This window comes from Bidens hawaiensis, unplaced genomic scaffold (genome assembly GCF_021521415.1).
Source record: "Bidens hawaiensis isolate Kalapana, Puna unplaced genomic scaffold, B.hawaiensis_p1.1 tig00014709_1, whole genome shotgun sequence".
Taxonomy (NCBI): domain Eukaryota; kingdom Viridiplantae; phylum Streptophyta; class Magnoliopsida; order Asterales; family Asteraceae; genus Bidens; species Bidens hawaiensis.
In genome coordinates this window covers 499,335-518,784 of record NW_027492286.1, presented here as the reverse complement: position 1 = coordinate 518,784, position 19,450 = coordinate 499,335, and the positions used below count along the sequence as shown (strand labels likewise).

General features: G+C 38.2%; 1 protein-coding gene and 1 pseudogene across 2 annotated transcripts; both read right to left on the bottom strand.

The window, feature by feature from the left end:
* Window positions 1–1,510: 1,510 nt before the first annotated feature.
* Window positions 1,511–10,274, bottom strand: LOC143547314 (glycine-rich domain-containing protein 1-like; annotated as a pseudogene). Its single transcript, XR_013137752.1, has 7 exons — window positions 10,090–10,274; window positions 9,867–9,986; window positions 4,180–4,570; window positions 3,824–4,095; window positions 2,970–3,489; window positions 2,784–2,908; window positions 1,511–2,227 (listed from the first exon to the last, which is right to left on the bottom strand). The product of XR_013137752.1 is annotated as a glycine-rich domain-containing protein 1-like (transcript).
* A 4,182-nt stretch (window positions 10,275–14,456) lies between these two features.
* On the bottom strand, window positions 14,457–19,142 carry LOC143547300 (F-actin-capping protein subunit alpha-like). Its single transcript, XM_077038758.1, has 11 exons — window positions 19,058–19,142; window positions 18,167–18,358; window positions 17,970–18,085; window positions 17,215–17,304; window positions 16,469–16,533; window positions 16,226–16,387; window positions 15,910–15,988; window positions 15,750–15,827; window positions 15,582–15,656; window positions 15,460–15,495; window positions 14,457–14,857 (listed from the first exon to the last, which is right to left on the bottom strand). The coding sequence occupies exons 1-11, from the start codon at window positions 19,140–19,142 to the stop codon at window positions 14,750–14,752; spliced, it is 1,086 nt and encodes a 361-aa protein (XP_076894873.1). The 3' UTR covers window positions 14,457–14,749.
* Between the last annotated feature and the right edge of the window lie 308 nt (window positions 19,143–19,450).

The window sequence follows — 19,450 nt, the reverse complement described above, 5'->3', positions numbered from 1 at the left end:
ATTTAATTAAATGAGTTAGAATATGTGGCTGAGATTAAATTTGATTAAAAAATGAATCAGGATAGAGAATAAATATTTTTGTTGATTACACAAGTTTAAACTTTAGTTACACAAGTGTAAAAAGTCGATTCTGTGTGTAAAAAATTACGGTAATTTTTTGTACATTACTTACACTTACGTATTACACATGTGTAAAAAAATTCAAAAAAAAAATTGTTACGTTGAGTTCTTTCGAGTTCTTAAAACTCAAAGCGGTTATCAATAGAAATCAATCCATTATAATATTATAATAGGCAAAGTAAACTCAAAATTATGCATTCGTCTAGTGGCAAGGTTGTTTGTTGCTAAGAGTATGTCATGACTTCAAAACTTGTTGCAAGTGTTTTTTATTATTTTTATTTTTCATAATGTTCATGAAAGTGTCACAAAATCTCATTTCGATTTAGGCCTCCAAACTCGTTGAGCCGGCCATAATCTCAGGATTGTCTGCTGAGTTGGACAATTCACATACATTTAATGTTAGGGATTCGGGTATTGCAAGTTTTGCAACACACAGAAACACAAATAATACTGCAAGAGAAATAATAAATGAAGATGAACATTCGAGATTTATGTGGTTTGGTCGGCTGACCTATGTCCATGGGCTGCAATCGGGATACTTTTTATTATTGCTTTCTGTCTCACTCGTGATGATGAATTACAAGTACAAGGCTAAATATAAATAGATACAACATTATGGTTCTCTACCTGTTTACCAAGAAAACTAATATGAGCTAAAATTAAAATAAAACGGACCAACCCATTCATTGGCGGAGCCAGAAAAATTTTCCTATGGGTTCGGAAATTTTGATGCTGATTTTTTTTTTCGGTGTCAAAGTTTTCGCACCCGAATAGGTTGGGTCGGCTCGGGTTGATCATTCGATTAGATAAATAAAATGCAATATCACTATCATAACAAAAATATATCATTAGCATTCAATAAAATACAAAGTCATTAAATATAAAAATATTGCATATTATAATTTTTCCTTACTTGTTTTCATGTTTTGAAAAATATCTTCAATCGCGACTTTGAAAAAGAACTCATTCTCAATACAACAAATACACGCATCATTTATATAATCGTCACCCAAATAATTATGCAAATCCAACTTCACATTCTTCATTGAAGAAAAACCCTTCACAAACGATAGACAAACGTGTATTGGTTGTTGGCGATGGTTGAAACCTTGAGGCGAACGGCGAAAAAAAAAGTTGATCAGTTGCCGAGTCAATGGTCGATGTTTTTATTTGTTTATTAACTAAACTTTTTATAATAAATGGGTTCGAATATATTTTTTTAAAACGATAATTGGTTCGCTCGCCGAAAAAGAATGAGTTCGCTCGTTAATTCAACACCATAGGTTATATATAAACCGAAAAAGGACCGGGTTGGTCGAACCCGGTGGTTATAGAGTGGCTCCGCCACTAAACCCATTTGATCTTCAATTATTCTGCTCTATAGTTCTTTTGAAAAAGACCAAAACAATCGAGCCTCCACATGATACCCAACATTTACAAGGAATTCATAAATAACAATATCTCAATCAAAACTTAGGAAAAAAACAACAATACATTTTAAAGTAACAATTTTAACCAAACAAAGCTTCCTTATAAAACTCATCACTGCATTCCTCAGCAGTATACTTAGTAGCATACTCCTCCCATTCTCGTGCCATCACCACCTTTGCATTCCAATACCACGGCTTCACATAAGCCGATTTCCACGAAGACCCCATCACGATCACTGACCCCCAGTCACGATCCCCATGTTTCGCTTCCTTAAGCCTTCGTCGAACCAACAAGCCTCCAACGTCTTCCTTCCTCATCTCCGTAACACTTCTCAGTATCAACGTACTCAAAAGCAGCACAAACGCTACGTCTTCTTCAGGCGACAATTCCACAGCTGATAGTTTCCAGTTTACTAGCCCCGTGGCTCTCCCACATGGGTTTTCGTCACTGAACCGAACAATGGTCACGGACCCATCTTCTTCGTCTTTGTTTTCATCGTTTTTGTATTGTAGTTGTCGTCCTTTTACCAACCGAATGGGTGAATCGCTTGAGGTGGTGGTTTTGAGGTCGAAGTTCATGTCGCGTGATATAAACAGGTCGTGTCCGGTTGAAAAGGACCATGAAGCTTGCCATTGTTGGGATGGTGGCTTTGGTGTTGCGGTTGCTATTACTTTCTCTGTAATAGACCACATAAAGTGTTCATAAACTGTTGAAACTGACTGAACCTTAAAAACTTATAAAAGTTGGTCGGTTTGAAATACATATGACTCGATTTTAACATGGTTTTGAAACTTGGAACCGGTCGTGTAAACCAAACTTGCCATTTTATATGTATTATTTATTATTATTTTTTATTTTATAAATATAAAATTACTTATATATATATATATATCTAATGAACAATCCTTAACATTTTTTTAATACTTGATACAAAGTTATGCTTTTGAAAAAGGTATTTTTTTTTATTAAATAAAACGTAGTGATTACATCGAAATAGACGGTAATTTTTTTATTAAAGGTAATTGTTTTGTCAAACCATCATAGCTGACTAGTCAAACTGTGGCCGGTTTAGTTTATCTTTTTTCAAAACCATAATTTAAGATTCGGGTCAACTTTTTTTTACTTTTTTTTTGGTCAAAATCGGTCAAACCAAGCCGTGAACATCCCTAAGATAGTTGATACCATCAACTGTTTGGAAATCAAGATTGAAAGATGAAAATGGGGAGACATACCCGGGGATTTGCCGATGGAACCCGCAACGTAAGACCACGAGCCTTCGCATATTTCTATGCAGCGATCCTCCCATTTTAAGACGGTCGGTTTGTTACTGCCTCTTCTCCAAACCCCTCCTCCCACCCTGCCATTAATATTTTGGTAACGGGTTCTCATGGTTATATTAAAAAAATAACAAATGTAACCTCATCCGAATGACGAAACATTCTCTTCAGGCATGATCAAGAACCGTACGAGACAACCACCGGCCTTCTTGAGGTCGATACTGGTTCATTTTCAGGATCACCTCGACACCATAGATCCTAAATCGTCAGTCACTTGGTCCGGAACAGATTTGAACAAGTACAGTGCCTGTGCAGGCGGTGTAATCAAGACAGATACTCTAAATCTTTGACCAACCACTCCATATAAAGTGATAGATGGTGCTCGAAGCAACTCGTTCCACATAAACGTGTTGGATTCGAGTAGTTTACTTCCTTTGACACGAACACCCCCTTTTCGTCTTCGTTCTACCACCATTCCTTTCGTCCCGAATTCACAATGAAGATTCACCACCTTTTGCCATGAATCTGAACGAATGGTGGATACGGGGTTGTTTATTTTTACCTCACGGTGACATTTAAGAAACCGAAAACATAAGAACTCATTTGATTCATCCGTGTGTGGTTTTTTCGTCGTTGGGATTCGCTTTACCAATACGTTAACCTATTTTTTTGCAAACAACATTAAACGTCATCAAGAATTCAAGACCATGCAAGTTTATGATACCTGACATCCTGCCTCTCATACCAACCAATATTGTCTGCGTTACTCAGTAAAAGCTCATATATTTGTTTTAGTTTCCCGAGTGGAGACTTACCAGAATGTTACTCATCCAAGGATTACCCCACCCGAGCACGCTAATTAACTATGGATGTAATCCCCTCTCGTCTATAACTATTATGCCCAAAACGCGTTAGTGATATCTAAGGTGTGACATTTATTATGGTCTAGTATGACAAAACATGACGATGTGTGATTTGCCTAATCGATTAGTGACCTCAAGCAAGAACCGAGGCAGCAATGGCCGGTACTTGACATTAACATCGGTATCCGTAACTTCCCAATGAATCGACGATCTTACAATGTCAGAGACACCGATCACATGGCAGCCAGCTTTCTCGCTTTCTCGTACGGTTGATCAAACACTCTCTCCCAAAGCTTCTTAATCGCCTCCAAATCATCCCCCTTCACGGATTCTCCAGACTCGATTACCTTTTCCAATCCGTCCCTCATTTCCTTCACGTCAACAGCATACGCAATCGGGTAGCTCTGATTTATCAAAACCACGAAAACCGAATCAAAGTTATACATTTAGAATATTGTAATGTTGTGTATGTGTATTTTTGTAATCACCTTATGAGTAATCCACATTAGTAGAACATCTGATGTGGGAACAAAAGCTTTACAGCTATCCGCAAATCTTTGCAATAAGAAAAGAAACCCTTTGTATCGATTTCTGGCAGCGATTAAGTACACGAGTTCTAGCATATACGGTTTGGAGAATTCGTGAACTAGACATCTTGGCGTTGATACTTCTTCCAATAGATAATCCATTTGTGGGGTGTTCTTGTTGTGAAGATGAAGATCGCCTAAATCAGCTTCATTTTCAAATGATTCACATGGGTATTTGGTAATCCATATATCTTCACATCTTTCCAAAGCATAATCCTTGTTTTCTTGGTTAAAAATGGTCAGTTTTCCGATGAGTTTCGAGAATCTTGAATGACAGTATTGCGTGTGTAGGGTAATGGTACTAAACCCGGTTTTACGACCCTAAATTTATTATGTTTGGCTTATTTTATTATATGGACTAATATAATGTTATTGGGCTGAGGGGGTTTTGTGGAGGTAACCCTAACTGGGCTAGGCCCATTAGGGTACCATGATGGTGGCCATGAGGCTCTCTATATAAGGAGGTCTCCACCTCCTTATTAAAGGGTCATGCTCAATAAGAGCCACCACCATAACCATTTTTGTGTCTGTAAACAAGAGATCCTTGAGGTTTCTTAGCAGTCACCTCCACACCCCCAAAAGGCCATTGCAGATCTCAAGCAACCGGAGAAGAAGATCAAGACGTGGTTCGTTCATCTCGACATCCGTGGAAACATCGTCATGGATCAGGTCAGATTCATTTCATGTTTTGACATTGGCGCCATCCGTGGGACGGCAACGAACTACCCTTCGATTTTCGTCTCGGTTCTCAGATCTCTCCCAAGAAAAACCCAGATCTGGAAGTTTACAGAAAGAGGCTTCAAGACTTGTTCTATTAAAGCTCAAAAAGATCCATAGATCTAAAAGAGGCTTCCAGATCTGTGCAAAAATGAAGCTGAAAAGGATTTGTAGATCCAAAAAAGAAACTACCTGATTCGGATGATCAAGCCTCCGGATCTGTGATGGTTTTAAATTCTCTCCGCTCCGAGCTTCAGATCTATCTAGATCTGATTTACAGATCTAGATCTGGATTACAGACCTGGATTTTAGGTTTAAAATTACAGTCTAGATTACGGAGACTTCCGCCGCCCCGCGCGCGCCCGCGAATTCTCACTCCGCGGGAACCACCATGTGGGTTTTGCGCAGAAGACTGCCACCATGCATGCTCGCCAGCGGGTCACCATTCTGCCGACATGCGTGAGCGCCCGTGGAAACCACCGCGGAAACCACCATGTGGGTTTTGCGCAAAAGACTCGCCGCCATACATGCCCACGCAACTCTCCGCCATGCATGCGCGCCCGCGAGTCACCACTCCGCCGCCGTGCATGCGCACTGCCAAGGATCAAGCTTCGCCACCATGCATGCACGCCCGCGAGTCACGACTCCGCCGCCATGCATGTGCAAGCCTGATTTTGATTTTTGCATACATGTTTCACACTTCCTTTTATTAATTTGAGCATTATGACAACATTATATTGACATCAAACTAAAGATAAAACGAAGTAAAACATACATGCGCGAGCTTCAAGCTCAGACGCGTTGACGAGTTTTAACTCTAAAACGTCAGGGCCTTAGCCCAATAATATGAGCCTTAGCTCAAATTACTCAGCATCCATCCCACGTATTGCGCAGCTGGACCATAACATACCTAAGCACAACTAAGGCAAAGCACATGTCAAAACATAGTTGTTGAGGTTTCAGGTCGGGGCCGCGCAGGGGATTATAATGGATATAGGCAGAGTAACACATACTGACACGTAAATGCTAAAAAACTCATTCATAATTCCCTATAATAAATGCACGATAACGTCGCGCAAAAGAGGAATAACGAAATGCCAAGGCGCGTGTCAGCATATTCAAAATATAGCAAAATGGCTTGAAATATGACAACTATTAAGGGGTACTTAATAATTTCCTTACAACCTTGTTCAAATTTCAATGTGTAAGCATACCTTATATTCAACAAGCACACGCGCGCGCCATCGCGCATGCGCCACCATGGCTCGATGTACCGCCATCACGCATGCGCCACCGCGATTCAATACATCGCCATGAAGCAGCAGCGCGTCACCACGGATCACGATGCGTCGTCACGGGTCAATAATCCGCCACCAAACATGCGCACAGTCGCGGATTAACATTCCGTCGACATTCATTCGCGCCACGACAAGTGAACCTCGCCACCGCGTAAGGTCATTGCGCCACCACGCGTACACGCCACCGCGGATAACCATCTGGCCGCCATGGCGCATCCCACCATGCATGAGTGCCACCGCTATGCAGCAGCAGCGCGCCATCACACATGCGCGCTGGCGCCGAGCACCGCACCACCGCGATCCAACACCAACCAACCACGTGCATTGACGATTCGTTTTAACCAAAAGGATGGAATTGCGCGCAACGCGCGTGCAAGAAAAGAAAAAGAAAAAACAAGCCCTATTGAAAAAGCAAACTAGTCTAATATCTATCTTATCTCGCTCGCGCGAGACAAGACACATTAGACTGGGGGGGCTTGAAGGGGGTATGCACCCGCCTTAACATCGAGCGGGGCGGGTCAACCCACAAAATATAGACGAGGCTTAAAATCAGGATGTCATGAAGGCACAAAGCCAAAACCTATGCGCGTGGCGCATATCACGTATGCTCACGCATCACGTATGCTCACGCATATCATATGCTCACGCATACCACATATGTTCACACATCACGTATGCTCACGCATATCATATGCTCACGCATACCACATATGTTTACGCATCACGTATGCTCACGCATATCATATGCTCACGCATCACACATGCTCACGCATATCACATGTGCTCACGCATCACATATGCTCACGCATCACGTATGCTCACGCATATCACATCTGCGCATGGCGCATATCACATATGCTCACGCATATCACATCTACGCGTGAGAATAAAGGAGACTTTGCGCAGGCCGCGCGTAAGCGACACAACAAATGAGGAACAGTCTAATCCAAATCAGGATAAGGACAACCATGATTGTACTCATCAGACGAGACAATAGTCTAATCCAAATCAACAAATGAGTCACTCTCCACTCATCAAACAACCTTCCAAAAGGTATCTTTTAAGGAATAAAGACTGTGCTGGTGTTGACAGCTGCCAATGAAGGGTAGACAACTCAGCAAAGCCCATGTGCCACCACGTGATGGCACATGGGTCAGGTGAAATACCTTGGTCAGAGAATAATCAATGAAAAGCACCAGGTGTCCTCAGTACACGTGGCGCGAAGCAATAGGAGGAGGCCAAAAAAGGCCATAATTGGGTCTGAGCCCAATCATTGGAAATCCTAATACTATAAATACCACACCACCTCAAAAGTTGATCACCACCGTGCATGCGCATCGCTAAGCAACACACCGCCATGCATGCGCGCTCAATCCTGCGCCATGCATGCGCGCTCAACTCCGCCATGCATGCGCGCTCAATCCTGCGCCACGCACGTGCACTCAACTCCCGCCATGCCACGCGCCGAACATAAAGGTCAGGAGCCTAATAATATCCCAAACGGCCACGCGCCGAACATAAAGGTCAGGAGCCTAATAATATCCCAAACGGCCACGCGCCGAACATAAAGGTCAGGAGCCTAATAATATCCCAAACGGCCACGCGCCGAACATAAAGGTCAGGAGCCTAATGATATCCCAAACGGCCACGCGCCGAACATAAAGGTCGGGAGCCTAATAATATCCCAAACGGCCACGCGCCGAACATAAAGGTCGGGAGCCTAATAATATCCCAAAAGGCCACGCGCCAGCGTAGGTTGGGCATACCTCATAATTGGCCCGAGGATGGGAACCATGCAATACATCCACTTTTAGTTGATATGTTTTTGCAGGTTCGGCTACGAGTCGCACAAGCACCTATGACATTATTATTTTCTGGCCGTTTGTGCCTCCATTATTATTTTGAAGACAAGCCGGGATAGTCATCCTGCGCAGAAGAGGCCCTTTTGGGCCAGTCATTATCATCATATTATAGCTCGTAAGTCGCCTCGCGCGCAAGCTTAATTATTTTTATAGCTCGTAAGTCGCCTCGCGCGCAAGCTTTATTATTTTTACAGCTTGTAAGCCGCAACTCGCGCATGCTTCATTATTTTTATAGCTCGTAAGTCGCCTCGCGCGCAAGCTTAATTATTTTTATAACTCGTAAGTCGCCTCGCGCACAAGCTTTATTATTTTTATAGCTCGTAAGCTGCCTCGCGCGCAAGTTACATTACATTATTATCGAGACGCGCACTCTATCTTTTATCAGGCCCCGCGCCACTATTGTTATGATGCGGGCTATATCTTATTCATGCTAGTGCACCATCATTATCATAAGGACCACAACATGTCACCATCATGGAGAAAACCTCCCAAAACTCAAAGACAATAAAGACAAGGCCGAAGAAAAGGAAAAAACCGCCTCATGTCCTAACACACCTTATAAAGTCCAGCGCTCCACCTAAACATTTGCACGCCTAGGAGCAACACTGGACTTGGGGGGCTTGTAGGGGTATGGTACTAAACCCGGTTTTACGACCCTAAATTTATTATGTTGGCTTATTTTATTATATGGACTAATACAATGTTATTGGGCTGAGGGGGTTTTGTGGAGGTAACCCTAACTGGGCTAGGCCCATTAGGGTACCATGATGGTGGCCATGAGGCTCTCTATATAAGGAGGTCTCCACCTCCTTATTAAAGGGTCATGCTCAATAAGAGCCACCACCATAACCATTTTTGTGTCTGTAAACAAGAGATCCTTGAGGTTTCTTAGCAGTCACCTCCACACCCCCAAAAGGCCATTGCAGATCTCAAGCAACCGGAGAAGAAGATCAAGACGTGGTTCGTTCATCTCGACATCCGTGGAAACATCGTCATGGATCAGGTCAGATTCATTTCATGTTTTGACAGCGTGTAAGATACCTGTAGTGGCGTGCATGAAACCGAAATAAGCGCCCGTAGCTGAAATAACTAAACCCAACCCAAAACCGATTGTTTGCTTTTATGTCTTTTATAAAAATAAGTTTACGTTTTGGTTTTGGATATTTTTTACCGGAAAAACGAACCAAATCTATAAAGCTAAAAAAATCAACTTTCGATATTAATTTATGTATTATAACTTCTATTTTAAAAAGTTAAAATCATACCCAGTAAATCCCACACATAGTAAAAAGTTAAAAAATTGTGTATTGAAAAACTTGACCCAAATATTTAATAATCAACTAATCATTAACTAACAAAAATCATCATCATCATAATCATCATCGTACTCAGTATATCCCACCAATAGCAATGCTATGGTAGGGTCTGAGGAGGGTAAGATGTAGACAGCCTTACCTCTATCCCATAGGGATAGAGAGGCTGCTTCCGGAGAGACCCCCGGCTCGACAATGTTTGGCACAAAGTTTTAGACTTAGGACCATTTTTTCTCGACACAAAAATTTCAAGCCAAAATAGTAAAACTTAAAAAACTGAAACCGAACCAATTAATTATATATGAAAACCAAAAAAACCGAAACCCATTCAAGCTCGGTTTTGGCACCAGTTTGAGTTTTGAATATTGATGATGAATAACAGAAAGACGGACATATATACCGGATTAAGAGTGTGACAGAACCAAACCCATTCGATATCAATAGGAGGAAGGATCATCGGTGGCTTGCCAGAATCCGGTATGAGACCAGACATCATAGGCATCCATAGTTCATCATACCTGTCATTGACTTAACTAGTTTAAAAGAATTAATAGCTTCAACAACAACATACATATTATAAGGTTGTTGTTTTATTGGTTACATAATAATTAAATTATTTACCTACGAATAGCTTCAACAAGAACATGTGTATGGTGGAGCCATTGTGATTCTGCAACGTCTCTCAAGAAACTAATGTTTTGTCTTGCGGCCGCAGCCAAATCTATAGTCAGCCGCGTAAGCTCCTCCTCAGCCGCCTCGCTAATAAGGCGTCTCGTTGAGGGCGATGGGTGATCGGAACCATACATGTTTTATTCAACAAGAGTGATCGTCTTCATTGGATTTAAGAAAGATTAATAATTCAGATATATAGAATAATAGTGTTTGTTAAGTAAGTATTAAATAAAAGTAAAAGGTGGCAAAGTATGATATGTGACTATGTGTCATGTGTTTTGAGGAAGTGCGATAGTGAAGTTTCAATAATGGTCGTAACAAGCCAACATTGCTGATGCTCATGGACAACGAAAGCCACCAAATCGCACTATCCGCACGCAATTGAACACTTTAATATTGTCTTAATATTTATTTTATTCTATTCTTTTTTCTTTTTTTTATTTTTAGAACGGCAACTTACACACGGTCTAGTTACATACTCTTCGCCGATTAAAACGCCTTGTTTAATGCGAAGCTCGAGTCACGGCCTCTTTTGGGATAAGAATGCTTAAACTTTGATTTATCACTTGTTTTTGAGAATGTTACTTGTTCATTAATCATGATTACTTGTTCAGTTGTTTTAAAAATTAAATAGGTTGATTTGGGTTAGAGATGTTAACTAAATGGGTCAAAACCGGTCATTTGAAATTTCATCTTGTTATTTTTTAGTCAAAATGGGTCACCAAATTCAAAGAAATATGTCGATGTGGGTTGGTGTCCCAAAGGAAATGTAGCAGGTTTCGGATCGGAACGAGTATTCGCACGAGAAAAGTTTCGGCACGAAACAAGTTTTTGATTGGAACGGTTCGGTTCATGTTTCACGCCAACACAAGTTTTCACACGGGGCGGGTTGGTTTTGGTTTCTTTTGTTTTTTGGTCAATTCCAGACTCGTTTTTGTCCGTTTTTTCAGTTTCGTTTTTTTTGTTTCAGTTTTTTTAGTTTCGTTTTGATTGATCTTTTCTATTTCGATTAACTTGGTTTGGTTTTTTTTACTGAAGATATAATTTATTCATATTAAGAAAAAAGATCCAATTACAATAGAAAGTAGAGGTGAATAAGTGGGCCGCCGCCCCAATTACTTGGTTTGGTTTTGGCTTTTGTTTTATTTTCGTCAATTTTTCGGTTTCGGTTCGATTTCTTGGTTTGGTTTTGACTTTTTGTTTCATTTTCGTCATTTTAGTTTTGTACTTTTTTTTGTTTTTTATTTATATATTGAGTAATAGTTTTGTATTCTTAATTTTGAATTTTTTAGGGGTTTTGATCTTAATCGAAAACCCCTAAGAAAAAAATAATAAAAAATCATAACTAAAAATATAAATAAAAAACAACAAATCTAAAAAAACGAAAACGTTTCCGTCATTATCCTAGTTCCAAAAAGAAGCTCGAAAACCGTTCCAAACATTATCTTTGACTCATTTTGACCCAAACTCATTTACCACCTAACACTTAACGGGGGCATTGTAAGTCATAAAGCAATTTAACTTCAAATGATGGATACCTAAATACACTCGGACTAAGAGCATTCTCAACCAACCCCTCATATTATGTGTCACACCCCGACTAAAGGCGGCGGAACATGCCGGCGTACAACAGATTGTCCAAGAACACAAGACATTATTAAAGTGACAATATTTAATCAACTCATTAATTTCATTCAATCTCCAAAGTAACACATATTGTTCATACAAATAAACACCAAAATATAAGAAATAAATATTGTTCATTCTTCTAATAACCTAGCAGTATCAAAATAGAATGACGTCTTCAAACTCCAACTCAAGTAATAATCAAACATGTAACAATGCATAAAATAATATTTGTCAACACGTATGTTGGTGAGCAATTTCATAGTTTTGAGTATATATAATATGAGCGAAATCCACAAACGTATATGAGACTATAAATAAAAGCATTAATCGTGGTATATAAAACATATGTAAATGAGGATCCTTTCTAATCGGTAACAACCGACATACTTGGATAATGAGGCCCTATTCTACCAGCACAAGGCTAAGTAGTTAGGGGAGCGTATGATCATACTTAATGAGGCTCAACAACAACATAACAATAAACAATCGTGCACGTAAATCATATGAGACATATAACACACAATGGAGCAAGTATTCTAAGTATCATACACCCTAAAGTTTGTGGTTTGAGAAATGAGTATAATAAATCATTCTTGTTTTGAATAAGTATGCATGTTACCCCCAAAATATAAAAGTGAAAACGGGGGATGGAATATACTCACGTTAACTAAGTAACTTGAAAGATTGATTTGTGAATAATCGGAGATCGGGTTAACGAGCAAAACCTAGATTAAAGGTCTTAAGTTAGTAGGTAGTCTTGGAAGGGTTTAAAGTGAACTCGGTTTAGTTCGGTTTTGGTTCGGTCCTTGACTCGGAATGATACCGAGGATGGTTGCCACATACCCAAATACCATAGAACTATAAAAATGATTTTTAGAAGTTATAATATTCAAATCTTACATAAACATGTTTATTTAACTATTTCAAACAAAACTAGTAAACAAAACTATTTAAAACAAAAACTAGTAAACAGGAGTCCGGTCTTGATCCGGCTCTCATCTCGGGATAAAACCGAGGCGAGTGACTTCATACCCAATACCATGGAACTTTTTAAACATGAATTAGAAACTAAACTATTTACAATATAAACAAGACTAGTAAAGCATTAAAGGAAAATAGTATAATCAAGGATTATAATGAGTCATCCATGAAGCCTTGCCTTGTAGCATATCACCTCAACCGACCATGGCCGGAGAAGATGAAAGCCGAAGGAAACAAGGGGTGCATATTATATATATGTTGTACCACAAGATTCAATTAGTAAGTAACAAAACAAAAATTAAAGAAGGTTGTTGCTTGATTATTATGAACCTTGAAAGGTTTGAGATGGTGTTCTTTGTTTGAGAGAGAAAGAAGATGAAATGAGCAAGAAGAAATGAAGAGGATAAGCTTGTATATATAGGGTAGTGGTCAAAGTTAATTTCCTTGTTTTATATCAAGAGTTGCATGAGTTTAGGTTTTAAACAAGTCAACAAAGCAAACAAAACAACAAAAACGAATCTGCAGCTATCACTAGGCCACGCGCGACTATGGCTGCCTCCCATGGCCGCGCGGCGCGGCGTGGCAAGGGGGTGGTCTGGTCCGGTTCGTTTCGCGAGTTGTTTGGTCGTTTTCGATGCGTTATAAGCGTTTTAAAGTGTTTTAAAAACCGTAAAAAGGTGTTTTCGAAAACCGACAAGTGTGAAATGATTATGAAACATAAAAACCCATTATTTTATATTATCGAAAGATTCGGTTTACAAATCGGGTCGGGTTTTGATACAAATATAAATACAAAAAGAACCAAAAATGGCGAATGTTACATTATGTGAGGGGGTGTTTTTATAATTTAGAGAGTAATTTAGTGTGTTTTCAGTGAAGAGTTTTTTATATTTTAGAAAAACGTGGTGATTTTTCTGTATATTTGAAAAGCTACTGTTCACCCCCTAAAATTTTTTAATATATTTTGAAAGTGGTTGTGAGTGAATGAAAGAGAAATGGTAATTAATATATAAAAAATATTATTTAATTCAAAATGTGAGAGAAAATGTAGTGTGTTTTAGTGTAATTTTAAATTTAGGGATAAGGATCGAATGAGAATGCTCTAACACGAGTGAATTAACTCGATTTTCAAGCACCAAAGTGCAACTAAAGTTGTTTGTCAAGTATTTTGATGTCGATAAAGTACCTTTTATGTCCTTACTTATATGGGACAAGTCTTCACTCAATCTCTTGAAGTGCTTTCATTTAAAACTCTCGATGCACTTTCATTTCAAACTATTCAATTTAAATATATTTTTTTTGAACATTTGAGCATGCTATGGAAGCATTTCAACTTAGTCATGAGGCTATTCGTGTCGGTGAAACTAATTTGAAAGGGTCCTATCCACGAATGTCCAAACTGCTCAATTGTAAACGAGGTTTAAACTTGACATTGAAATCTGATTTACCAGTTTTGTGAAAGTCGATTGTGTTTAAAAATCCCTTTTTGTAAACCATTCAATCCTAAATCAATAAGAACCCTTATGGCCTTAGACTAAACTAGAAGAAAACTAACTCAAAAAACCCCGGTTTTGTAAGTACGATAAAATACCCCACTAGTTACAAAATATTTATACACTAACAAAAATAATCTCAGTACTTAGAAACAGTCGTATGTCGCATACTAGTCCGCGTATACACTAAGTGAAGACATCTTTATTAAACATGAATTTTATTAGCGTAAACATGGGTCGAACCATATAACCCCAAACTAGCTAAACCACTTGATTTGCTTTGGTTTAGACAGTTTCCGGTTTATAAACAAACCCATGAGCCATGCCACATATCATTCTTACCCAATACTTTAATATACCAAAATAGGTAGAACAAAGGCAAAAGATCAATAACATATAACAAAACATTGAACTCAGGTGTGTAATCTGGACCAATCAGCCACACTGCTGGATTCGGGTTAAAAGAATGTGAATTTTAAAGGACCATTTCCATTTCCTATACTTGTCTATTTTTCGATTCCAAGTTCTTTTGTAAGATCTTTTGTGAGGCTAAATTGCACGGTGTTGTGCCACGGGAACAACGTGCGCGTAACCGGAAGCTTTCTTCGCAGCTCCTGCATTCACAACCCGCATATCCATCAACTTTTGTATTCATTTTAATTTAATTTAAAAAAAGAAAAATTGGATCAAGATTCTTCTATTCGAAATCTATCTTGATTGCAAAAACCATATTATTTCAACTACTTTTCAGTTTTTTTAAATAAAACGGTCTAATATATTATACATATACATTTTCAACCCATTGTGTTTTTAAGCTTAACGCATATGATTCGTTATAGATAAAAGAGTTAATTATATGGATGGTCCCTTTGATACGTCCACATTGCAGTTTTGGTCTTTTATTTTCAGAAATTACACAATTGGTCCCCATTGTTTGCCATACCGTCCTTTTCACTAACTGATGTTAAAATCTGTTAAAAAAATGTCGTTTAACATGAAATTAACAAACTTTTTTAACATCGGTTAGTGAAAAAGAACCAGTCGTGTTATGATTTAGCAAACAATGAGGGCCAAATCCATAATTTCTAAAAACAAATGACCAAAACCACAATATCGACATAACATAACACAGGATAATCCGTGTAGTTGACTAAATAAAATATAACCCAAATTGAATCTTAGTACCAATATTCATTTGAGTGACAAAACAAAGTACCTTGAATGTAGAATCTGGTAAATTGGAATAAGATGCCTGTCATTGTACGAATGTTATTGTTAGCAAATAACTTAACATTAAAGCATTTTATGAATAAGAAAATGGAGAATAAAACATCAAACCTGCAACGAAGTAGAGTACTCTGTCTCATGGTGACGAATAATATTCATCAACGACTCAGCTGAATCCTCTGGTGACTGGAAGTATGTACCACAGATCAGCCACGTCACATGATTTCGCTAAACAAATATAAAATATTTTAGAGAATTTAGTTGAATAAGGTAAGTAACCTGAAACATAGTTGTATCTCTGCATTCATGTTTTGCGTCTAGCTGAACATTCCCTTCTTCAAAATAATGAGCACCCACCTAAACATTCAAGATAAGCAATAAGTTGATATCTTTACTATACACCTGATAAAAAAATAATCGTTTAAGTTTCAGAAAGTGCCTGCATTTTTCCTCTAACTTCCACAGTTTGTAACTCATCCTTGAATTCAATGTTCCATACTGAGCACCAACTTCCATTACTGATAACCATCAAAATACACAAATTTGTGATGTGACAAGTATAATAGAGTAAATTATGCTTTTGGCCCATGTGGTTTGGCATGTTTAACCCTTTCAGTCCATGGTGCTAACCTGACCATTTTTTATGTTAAATGGACCTGATATGCCAAACCACAGGGACCAAAAGAGTAATTTACTTAATATAATATGGTAAGGTATAAAGGAGTAAAGAAAACAATAAAACAAAGCTTTCTAACCAAAAATTTTGTGGGCTGTGTCGAGTGGCTGTAATGACCGCAACAAGCTCAAAATCTGAACCATAATCTTCAACATCTTTGCCACTTGTACAGTAAACTGAAGATACACCTTTTGGATAAGTTTCTCCAACATACTTGGAGATTTCAACATCTAGGGCAGATCTGTAGTTAATCACACAACTGTAAGTTAGTTATGAAGTTCACATTTTTCAAAGATGGTTAAAGATTTAACAATAAGGTTACCGGTACTCTTCTATGTAATGGGATGGAAGCTCCTCGTCTTTAGCTGGTCTCATTTGTGTACAAACCTGAACCATTTTAGCATGTCATATCGAAATGCAATACAGATTTACAAATTAATAGCATGTTAAGATACTTTCATCTTTAGATTTCCTTTAGTATGATTCGTATGGAAAGTAGTAATGTAGGCATAATTAAGTTTGGTCATACGTTTAGTTTTGACTTCTAAAACTAGACCACATTTGTATTAAATTTAGGAAGAGAGCCTCCAAAACATGCTTAACGTAAGGACTTAATGTTTACTTCTAGTATCCACTCACAGTTATCGGGAGTAGTCAGAACTTGGTTTGTTTGATAAGTGCAGTTATGAGTGTCAAACTGTTGAACTATTATGCATCCTATCATGCAGATCTAAAAATTTGACTTTGCCTTGAAGATTTTTATTGCTTAAAATAGTATATACTCATCCTTAAACATCTATTCAAAACACTCTTTCTTACATATCAGAAGTTTAGAACTCCTAAACCAATAAACACACAAAAAAAACAGACACCAAAAAAGGCAACTTATCAAATAAAAAACATGATACAAATATATCCTCTGTACAGGAACACATAACAATCATTAGTTAATAGCTCTAGTATCTGTTCTGGAAATGTGCCTTGATTATAATAATGTTTTAACTTTGCTCACATATATATGTTCATATGAAAGGCTAGAGAGACCGATTACTAGCTTATTAAACTTACTTGTCGGACATGGTCAACCGTTCCCACTTGTGCAGTCCTGGGATCAAGATACTCATCCTCACTAATCTCACTATATGATGATAACAGCACCTGCAGATATAAAAGACTCAATATAAACATAAATCCGATACAGGAAATCATGCAAACACAAAGGAAGCACATATTTGCTAATGCAATATGTTGCAGCCACAAAAAAATAAACAATAAAAGAACCCAGAGTATTAAAACTGACTTTGCAGTGTTCTAAAACAATAAAATATTCTGTAAAAAATCAGAAAAAAAAATGGCAATTATCAGCACCTACTTGGTAGTTGGTCAGACTCGTTTCTGACCAAAATTGGTCAAATATCGAACCTTTTTCTAAAAACGTTAACTTTTTTTCTTAATTTTTTGAAAGGCAATCCGACCTCGGTTTTCTCATTGTTTTGTTGTTATGTTTACGTTTAATTGTTTATGTCTGAAGTATTTAACTAAACACTTATATGTAATTTTTCGAAACTTTGAAAATTTACATATAAAAATCTCCAATCCGATTAACAACGCCTAGCGACTAGCGAGTTCTACAACACTGATTGATTAAAATCAATACAATAACAATAATGTTAAGCCCTAGAAACCTAACAACACCTCTTATTAAAATATCACAACCAATCTTAAAATGTAAACGATATGACCAATCAAAATGTGATCGACAACTCGAAAACATATAAACATCATACATTTAATTGTAAGAAGACTATTACGATAATTCGTACCTCGCCACTTCGGTTGGGAAGCTGGAGACAAACAATGTGAGATTTGTTGTAAATGGGGAAGGCTTCTTTAGCCGCTCGTAGATACACATTCTCGTCATTTAGAACCAAATTGAGGTCTGTAAATTATTAGATATCAATAACAACAACACTAGTAGTATGAACATTATATTATGAAAGAATTAATAGAAAAATGTGACCTTTGGCAACGTATTGGATTTCACCGGGTGGAGAGTTGAGAAGAAACCATTTGGCAATGTCGAATTTCTGATCTTCCGTCAGCACTATTTCTTCATTTTCTCTTCGCCATCCGCCATCAATGGTGGTTGGGATTTGAAAATTTGGGGCAAAAAGACGGTTGGTGTCAGACAGATAACATAAGAAAGAGGTTTCTTAAGATGCAAATTACTTACAACAACACGGACACAATAATTGTGATATTCGTTGTTTGACGTCACGTCATCTTAGAGGCGTTTTATAAAAAAAAAAAAAAAAAGTAATACTGTGGACGGGGTCGCTTTCATTAATTACCTTATTAATAAACAACACAACCCCCCCCCCCCCCCACCCTCATTTCCACCCAAGGCCGAGAGGAGGGGTGTTTCTTGACACTTCAAGAGCGTTTTGGATGAGTATGGCGCTTGCTACGCATAGTCTTATACACTATTATTATTAAAAAGTGGTTTATTAATTAATCAGTGTGGTATATTTTAGTTCGTGATATGACCAAATTTTGGGATTTATATAGGGAATTCTGATTTGAAGGGTATGTCAGAATTTCGAAATTACAAAATAACACCTTGTAAATGTAACAAAAATATTAAATGATGGTTTAAATTACTTGTGACAACTAGAAAACACGTCAGTTTATTTATAGAAAAACTTGAATGGTGCGAATCTTGAACGAAAAGTCTTCTTGGGTGAAATTGGATGCTTAAATAATGGATTTTGGGCTTGGCAGTTGGGCCAAAACGACAACATTTGCCATAAGGTCCAGCTCGTTGAGACCTAGACTAGTAATAGGCCCCATAATTAAACATGTAGCCCAAGTAACGTCTTTTTTAAGTCTGGACCCTTTAAGCCATGCTTACCCCTATCAAGTTGGTCCGTATAACTCTTGAACCAACTCGTCTTTAGAGAATCGTCAATCGGCTTTGTTCTATTCAGGCTCTCCATTGTTCTTGTTGGCTTTCAACGAACTCATACGGCATTTTGATTGGCTATGTTCCTTGGGACCGGTTACCACTTAATTTTTTGTCACAACGCTCACATTGCGTTACAAGAATGTTGCCGTAACTTTGAAAGGACTCCAACCGACCGCCAACACCATTCCGTATGGGGTTACGATCATCGACTTGAGGACAAGGTCGTTTTTGTAGGAGGGAGCATTGATACGAATCATGACCCTCCATCCCAAGCCCAATATCCGGATGCAAGCCTAATGACTAGAGATAACCTTAAGCCCAACTGCAATGTCAAGGATG